Raw genomic sequence first — 8257 nt, 5'->3', positions numbered from 1 at the left:
ATTATAGAAGGGATACTCCACATGCTGAGCCGATACAGATACGCTTACCTTTCCCGGCGCTTCTTTCGTTAGTTAGTCTGCAAATTATTTTCAAATTATTTTGCGGTACAGCGTGTTTTTATTAATCCTACGAAATCCAAATGTAAAAATCATATATCAAGTAATACATTTTAGTTGTTACGTTAGTCATTTTTACATGCTACAACAAAAGTGAATACATATTTTGAATTCGAATTTAATCGCATTTATTTGGCAACTGATTCACGATCTACACACAGTACAAAAATTAGGTACATTTTTATAGTATTTAAGTTAAGCCGTTTACGCACAATTAACTAAGTGACAGGCTTTCAGTGGAGGTTAATTACCTGTTCGAAAAGTTTTATGATTTTTATTCGAATCATGTTTGAGGAAGTCACGTGCTCAAACGATTTCCTGCCTCGCATAGGTTCCTGTGGTCGCATCGCATGTTCGTTTTAATGAAAATTTATACAAGATGCATTTACGTGTACAATAATAATATTTCATTTTAAGGGCAGTGAATACTTTTAAGTACATCAAACCTCTTTTATATCAAATCTCAAAATATATACATGTATGCATATCTGTATTTTTCTATTCAAAGTATGTATACGCAGATATAACTATATTCGTATGTCAATAATATTTTCTGATCTATGTAAAAATTTTACAAAAGTTAACCACTTTTCACACTTGGCAATATAAAGTCATCTACAACAACAGGAATGTGTAAGTACGACGCCACGAAACTCCTTAGGATTTTATTAATATTTTCTATGGTATTTAAATCTATGTTATCACGATTGTCTCCTGGTTTATGCCAGAACGACGGAAACGGATATGGTATCATGTGCAAAATTGGAGTGCCTGTAATACGAATTATTCGTTATATACGGACATTAGAAATAATTTATAAATGCGCAAAATTTTTTGCTAACCTTTATGTAAAAACGGAGTATGGTCGTCCTCGATAAAAACCTGCATCGAATAGGGTTGGAAATACGATTGAGCAGGTTGTCCATAACTATATGATGAAAACTTTCTAGAACTAGCCAACTTATTTTCAATAGACACTAGCAAGGAATACCACTTTTCTGTGTTACTGAAATAATTATAAAATGTTGGATCCGGAGCACCTATTAAGTCCAAAAGAATTAATATATCCTGGAAAGACAAAAAACAGTGAAAAATTTTACAAAACACATGTAATACGGTTCACACTACTAACCATTTTGTCCAATTCTGAAATGTTTTCACCATTTTCATAAGTAGTATAATTTTTGTTCCAAGCTTTAGCTAAATGTCTTGCACCATAAATGGAATCCTTTGGGCCCCACTCTTTGAATGCTTCTTCACCATCGAAGAATATAAACATTAAACTCACATTCCTCTGAAAATAATATAGTTTTATTGTTAGGAGCCAGATGAAATTTTTAAAAACTTATCGCTTACATTCTTCACAGAATCTAGATGATCTTTCAGAACTTTGGCCAGATTGATCATCTGAGCACATGGCACTGCACTGTCTGTAGCACCAATAAAATTTCTTTCTCTTGTGTATTTTGAGTCATAATGGCAAGCCAATGTTAAATACCTTTTCGCATTAGGATTTAATTTGGCAACTATATTCTCAAATTGTAATTTCCCAAAGTTTGGAGTGTGATCTTCGAAAGCATCAGTTTCTACTTTCCAGTCAAGATCTTGCATCGACTGTTTAATGTACTAAAAATTAAAACATGTAAATTTTTTTATCAGCATTTGTGGTTTCATATCTTTGTGTTACGTGGTTTAATATTTTATCTAATATTCTAAATTAAGACTGTGATTATTAAATAAGTATATTTGCACTCAGCTTTTATATTCTACTAAAAAGACAACATTTGTTAATGCTAAACCTGTAAACTTTGAGCAACACCATTCCATTTACTCACGTTTTTCACTCTTCCGTGTTCTGGAGTGCCGACAATTCTCACGACACATATGTTGTCTAAAACCTCATTCAAATGTGTCACATTTGACAGATCCGCCAACCTATTTATTTGACTGCTTGATAACGTAAGTGGCTTGTGATCGTACTGGAATTATTTCATGACTGTAACCGATGTATGCGAACGATTGTCATTGATGCACATGTGTTACAGAAAATGATAGGAGATGAAAACTCGGAGGTCGAGCGAAAGTAGGCTGCGTTGAGCGAAGTGAATTTCTTTGATGCGTGCGTGGTCACATACCTTCTCATCTCGGAAAAACGTTCGCGTCGTAGCGCTTGTCTCGATCGCAAACAGGCCGATGAACAGTAGGACAATTTTTAAAAACAACTCGAACATTGTAACTAGTGTTCCTCATCGGACAAGTTCGTGCGACCTGGTACGAATTTACCCGAGTACTGATTCAGTACTACTGAACAGACCACCGACTTCCTCTTTCCTGTGGCTCTCGGAATTTTGCAACGGCAGACAGTAAGCAGACCACGACATCACGAGCGCCCCACTACTGAATTTACCTGGGACTGTGGATGTATTACAACGTAGTTCTCCCGCCAGATCTTATTCGGAATTGGAATTTAATCGAACAAACAACAATTTTTCATTCGATTCTAGGAATCCCAAACTATAATATATTACGGTTTGTAGCAAATTCACATATCTGAGTAATCTACATCTTCGTGAAATATGACGGTTTAAAAATTTATTCACACACTTGGTTTTCTTACGACAGTGTAGATTTAATAAGCATTGGTTAGAATTTCCTCTGAACAGACTGTTATCGCCTTGAAAAATTAAATTACAGAAAAATATTTTTTAAGTTTACATCGTTATAGGTTACCGATAATGCAAATAGCCTTTTACGATTTACGACATCGAAAACCGCGAAACGTCCATTGTTGTATTCAAAACGGTGCCGCCATTTTGTAAACAGAGTCACATGACAATTGGGACAAGTTTTGAGTAGAGTCTGTCGATGTCGATTTCATTCACGAAGGGTGCATATTTCCTTCAAGTATTAACGAAAAATATAATTAAAGTTTTAGATTGCCGAAGTAAAGTAAGTATGACTGACAAGTTTTATATATTCAAAAACGACGGTACAAAGAGGATGTCAGCAGACTGACGTTTATTGAATTTACAGCGCAAGGATCAAACCGGTTCAACTTTATCCGTCCAGTTCTCAACGAAGGAAAAAACAAAAGGGCTGAGCCGGGTTCTGGCGGGTAAGTGAGAGAGCATCTCTTGTTTGTAACGTATCGAATATATTAAACAAGTTTTCAACGATACGTCGCATCGTTTATAGTACATAAAGGGTTAGGTATGCTTCTTTTTTTTGAAAACATTCGAACTTTACATAATCGTCTCAATGTTTTCCTCGATAAAAAATAAAGTTCGTGTAAACAAATACTTACACTAAGTTCTCTTAATTTGCCTAAGTTACGATAATGGTTCGATAATTCGAACGTTTACATCGATGAACGAGCGAAAGATTGGACACATAGATTGAAGCTAGTCCGATGTCGTTTATTTGCTCGAGGTGATGTCATAAGAGAACTGAAATAATTCTTTTCTTTTTTTCTTAATACCTTACGTAAAGATAACGCAATAAGAAGTCTTACAAATTGTCGTTATTATAAATGGATGGGAAGTGGGCTGGAAGGGGGAAGAGGAGAGAGAGAGAGAGAGAGAAAGAGAGAGAAAGAAAGAGGGAGAGAGAATCTATATACGTTAGAAAGCCTAGAATCTAGGGAGTCGATGACGCGAATCGTTCGTATGATACGAAATGTTTGCGAATGAAACGGTGCACCCATTATACTATACGCTTTCTGCCATTCATATGCGATCCGATTGACGGATATTTCTCTTGCACCATGTTGCCGAATTTTTCTAACTAGTTCGGTAGATGATTTCTATTCGATTTACATCGATAAATGAAAGTTTCCCTTGAGCGTAAAACATACTTTCCTCTTATTTCGTTTCTATTAATCGTGTACAGCATTTGACTCTGTCAACCACTGATTTCACTTTACTATTTAGTATCGTGGATCTTCAAATCAGTTAATCGAATGCTCTGTAAATAGAACAGGACGCTTTCTTCGCGCGGTATGTATCGCCAATTGGAAGAGGTACTTAAGACAAATCGCAATAAGAAGAAGCCAACGGTACCTCTGTATCTGTTTTATACGTATTTATATTTGCATACTTAATTATCGGCAGTTGTTACTGTTGAACGTGAAACGTTCCTCGTTTCATCGAGAACGATCGCGCAGCCAATCGAATCGAGCGATCAACTTTCTTAGAAACGCTGTTGCTATCGTTAGAATTATCGGTAATACCATTAGCTATCGTTATTGTCCTAGCACGGTCAGCACGTACGAAAAATAATACAATACAGTTATTAAATTGGAAAAATATGTATATATACAGAGCGCGCCAAAATTCATGGTGCAGTGCTTCTCAATGATAGGCTCGAGGTAAACAAAACCACGTGACATCGTACAAACATAATCGCCGAATGATTCATTGCATCAAAAAAACAAGGAAAAATTTGGAGGTAGCTATGGACAATCGATGAGGCTAGCTGGATAAGATAAGATACGGTCTCGTCGAGCCGTCGTTCTCGTTTACATCGAGTTAAGGATGACAATGAACGCCACGAATCATCGACAGGTTTTGCACCAAGAATCACAGACTGCACTCGGTATAAGGTTATCTCGGTTCTAAGGAAGTACGCGGGCTTTTTGAGCAACTGTCTCTCTCGCGGGTCGAACTTGAAACGATCGCGTGGACAAACAGGACCCTCGCTGAACCGGAAACGCGTGTCGACGACCGTGGGACCCGCCAGGGTGCGCACCAGAATCTCTGTAAAGTAACTATGTAACTAGCTCTAAGATAAATGATAAATTATGCCTAGGGCGGGATCCAAGGTCGTCCAACCTCTGCCGAATTTCTTCGTTCGCGCGAGGATCGGTTTCGGGTTTCAGGATCGGCCTCGGAGTCTTCGGGTTTCGTGTCTCAATCTCAATCGTTTCATTCATTAGCTTATTGTGTTTTCAATTGTTATTATCGTTCCCCCGGGAAACGTCGTTTGCCAAATTTTCTTTCCGTTCGTCCCGAGCACGCTCGTTGGCTCTTCGACGACTCTTTCCTCTGTCGACGCATTATTCCGACGTGATTTCTCTTCAATAGTTGTAAGGTCCATATTGCGATCCGTGGTAGTATGGCGCTGGATACGCTGCAGGAGCCGGATACCCGGCATAGGCGTATTGCTGCTTCTGAGGGTATACTGAAAAGTTCATAATAACATGTTAGTTCGAGAATTATTTCTAGCAGACTTTTCGGGTAGTTGCAATCCAAACTATGGTTCGAGAATACGAGTACCCAACGCCCGAGAATATCGAAACTTTGATCTAGAGTTATACATACGATTTGGAATTCTCGGTTCCGCAATTTGAATCTAGATCTCGAGTATCCGAGTACGCCGTACAAAATATTAGAATAATCATTTTTAAATCAAGGTAAGGAACCACCGCGTGTTCTGTATGTTAACGTTTGGCTATCAATCGAATGGACATCCATCCGAGTACTCGAGTTAGGGTACCCGTAGATTCGAGCAATAGTAAGAGCTCTAGTTAGTCGCTTCGTTCCGCCGGTGGTTCTTAGCCTGTGGGTAATTATGCTTTCGCCGTGCCAACGGATTATTATTCAAAGAATGCTTTGGTGCGTTGAAAAAACCCGGGGATTGAAACAGAAGCACTCGCAGGGTGTATTGCGTTAGTCTGTAATTTGAAATCGTTGTAGTAATCGTTCGAAATAAACTGTGCTCGTCTTCGTAATTCAGGCTAGAAAGTTGTGTTTAATAAATTTTTATTGGCTTCCTGTTACGTTGAAAATCGTAATATAAAAACTCGTTCGAAATTGCCAAACTTTCACTTTTTAATTTTCCCTTTTAACACTTCTTTTACCAAACTGACCAGAATACCTCTCTTTCAATTATTGTCTAAGTTCGATCTCGCTTTTCCGCGGCCAATTTTGCAACTATTAATTCTCTGTAATTTGATAAAAAACAGTGTTGAAGCAACGAATCGGAAATCTTGTACAAGTATAAGCTAATACCCCATACGATTTAGGCTAAGAACCATTAATGCGCTCGAATCCTATTTATCAAGCAAATCTATTAGTATTTCCACTTATCAAAAATCAGAATCCTTTTTCAGTTTCGCGAAGAGTTCATTCAGTTTTAATTAGGGTCATGCCTTCATTCTGATCACAACATTCTCGAGTATTTAACATCCTTGTTATAATTCCATTATCTTCTCACGGGATATGAAGCATGCTCGATTAATTATTCGCCTTTGCAATTTCTTTCTGATCGATATGGCGGCTACTAAACTTTACCGCAATTTCCTTTTATAAATATTTGATAATAGTATCAGTGAAGGGTGTAGCTACCGGAAGACGAACGTTCTAAACTAATTCGACCACAACCAATTTAAAAATCATATGCAGATGTCTCTGGCACCGGCTGCCTTTCCCAGAAAGAGTAGTAGTTGCACTCGACCTTGTCCCGATTCACAGTGATTTTCAATTAACAAAGCGGAGGGAAAGGACTCCGAGGGAAGCTAATGTCTCCATCGAACCCGATTCTACGCCGCGAACCGCACACCGCGCTCAATACGCAAACGCAGGTATTCCTCGTAGGAGGCAAAATTAGGCAAGTGTGTCGCTTTCGACGAATCGACTCGAAACTCGAGACATAGCTGCGGATACATTACGCGATGGTTTCCGGTTTCGAGAACCCCTGCTGAGCAAGATACGAGGCGCACCGTGTACCCGCTAATGGAGATCCAAATTACCGGAACGACTGTTGTTGTTCGACGTCGATGGAATTAATCGGATGGACGTCGCGACGGACCTCGTCTTCGCGGGGAAACCAGTATTCGCCGAGGCTTCGCGGACGGTGCATAAAGTACCGTTTAGAAGTGTCGTTAAGGAAGATTATCGATCATCGCCGGGGACCGCACTGACTCTAGTCTCTAGAAAGTTTTTCCCGCAGGAGCGGAGCGGAGCGTGACAGAATCGCTCTAATCCGAGCCGCGTCGAGCCGAGCCGAGCCGACCCAAGCCAAGCTGCTTTGCCGCCACGGTGGAAACAGAGCGTGAGCCGAGTAAGAGTTTTGCGAGGACGAATATCGAGCATTCTTCTTTCCCAGGACATCGTCCCTTCGTCTCTATCAAGCATCAGTCCACCTTGACGTCGCAGTCGTACTTTATGTACAGATTACTCCGCAACGTCCTCCGGTTAAGATGTTAAAGAAGCGAGTAACGTCTCGCTGTTTTTTTTTTGTTCAAGAAACTGTTCAGATTAGTTCAATGTTTGTTAAATCTATCGATCATACAATTCTCTTACTTATATCGACCTGATAACTTGGTAGAGGAACGGTAGCTTACCGATAAGGGAGCCATTTTACAATCTGTGTTGGTACACATTCGTACGTCGAAGTAGAAGCAATTCAAGGATTTCGTATTCAACGTGCGTATACCGTAAAACCCGGAGTAAGGTAATTTGAAAATAAAATGCATTTAAAATGGCTTGGTGAACGGCAATTAAAGCGAGCAGTTTCGAAGGCGCTATTTCCCGGTGCATTCTAAAGCGTGGGGCAATTTTCTCGCATTCTAGACCAGTGATTTCTACTTTGCGCAATCGTTAATTAATATAGTGTATCGAACCGTCTATTGTATTGCTTCTAGATCAACCTTGTTCTACGGTTCTCTATTACCTGAACAGATTCCAGTTAGTGGAACGTCGTTTTCGGGGTCACCCCAGTAATCATGAATCATAGTTAGTGGAACACGGCGCGCACGCAGACTTCTATCTATCTCGTCGACTACGAATCTCGGTAAGAATCCTTACCTAATCGTTTGCAGGCAACATTATTTCTCATCTGTCTACGTAATGGTTCTTTCCATTTCCATTCCCCCTTTTCTCTTCTCCTCTTCGACTTTGAAAACAAGTCCGAGACATTTACGGTTGGATCATAGTCAAAGCTGTGAACGCTTCCCACGAAATTAGGAGCATCGTTGTACTACATTTTTGAAACGCATTGTCATCCAGCCGATGATCCAAGGTGCAAGGGATCTTCTTGGTTTTGTTCAGTCAATTTGTAAGTCTAAAGGAATGGTAATTCCTTGTAACGCCGGTGTCCCATTAAGTAGACAAAATTGATGTTCCATCAACGTGTGACCGCT

The 8257-nt window shown here is 39.5% G+C and overlaps 2 protein-coding genes and 1 long non-coding RNA gene across 5 annotated transcripts in view; 1 reads left to right on the top strand and 2 right to left on the bottom strand.

The window, feature by feature from the left end:
* Window positions 1–146: 146 nt before the first annotated feature.
* On the bottom strand, window positions 147–2966 carry LOC144473716 (glutaminyl-peptide cyclotransferase). Its single transcript, XM_078187851.1, has 6 exons — window positions 2253–2966; window positions 1953–2096; window positions 1474–1743; window positions 1250–1411; window positions 960–1185; window positions 147–888 (listed from the first exon to the last, which is right to left on the bottom strand). Exons 1-6 carry the CDS (start codon window positions 2346–2348, stop codon window positions 698–700), a joined length of 1089 nt encoding a protein of 362 aa, XP_078043977.1. The 5' UTR covers window positions 2349–2966; the 3' UTR covers window positions 147–697.
* LOC144473720 (uncharacterized) lies at window positions 2938–7480 on the top strand. Its single transcript, XR_013494635.1, has 3 exons — window positions 2938–3066; window positions 3151–3232; window positions 7066–7480. It is a non-coding gene; the product is annotated as an uncharacterized LOC144473720 (long non-coding RNA).
* Window positions 3112–8257, bottom strand: part of LOC144473717 (uncharacterized) — a 31393-nt gene continuing 26247 nt past the window's right edge. For 2 of the 3 annotated variants that reach the window (XM_078187853.1, XM_078187852.1), the window contains exon 7: window positions 5047–5295. In XM_078187853.1, coding sequence (XP_078043979.1) covers window positions 5192–5295 — 104 coding nt within the window. In that variant the 3' untranslated portion in view covers window positions 5047–5191. Of the gene's footprint in view, window positions 5296–8257 lie in introns of all 3 variants that reach the window. The other variant, XM_078187854.1, reaches the window with a different exon arrangement.

The sequence above is a fragment of the Augochlora pura genome, chromosome 7, assembly GCF_028453695.1.
Source record: "Augochlora pura isolate Apur16 chromosome 7, APUR_v2.2.1, whole genome shotgun sequence".
In the NCBI taxonomy this organism is placed as follows: Eukaryota; Metazoa; Arthropoda; class Insecta; order Hymenoptera; family Halictidae; genus Augochlora; species Augochlora pura.
This window is presented reverse-complemented; position numbering and strand designations above follow the sequence as displayed.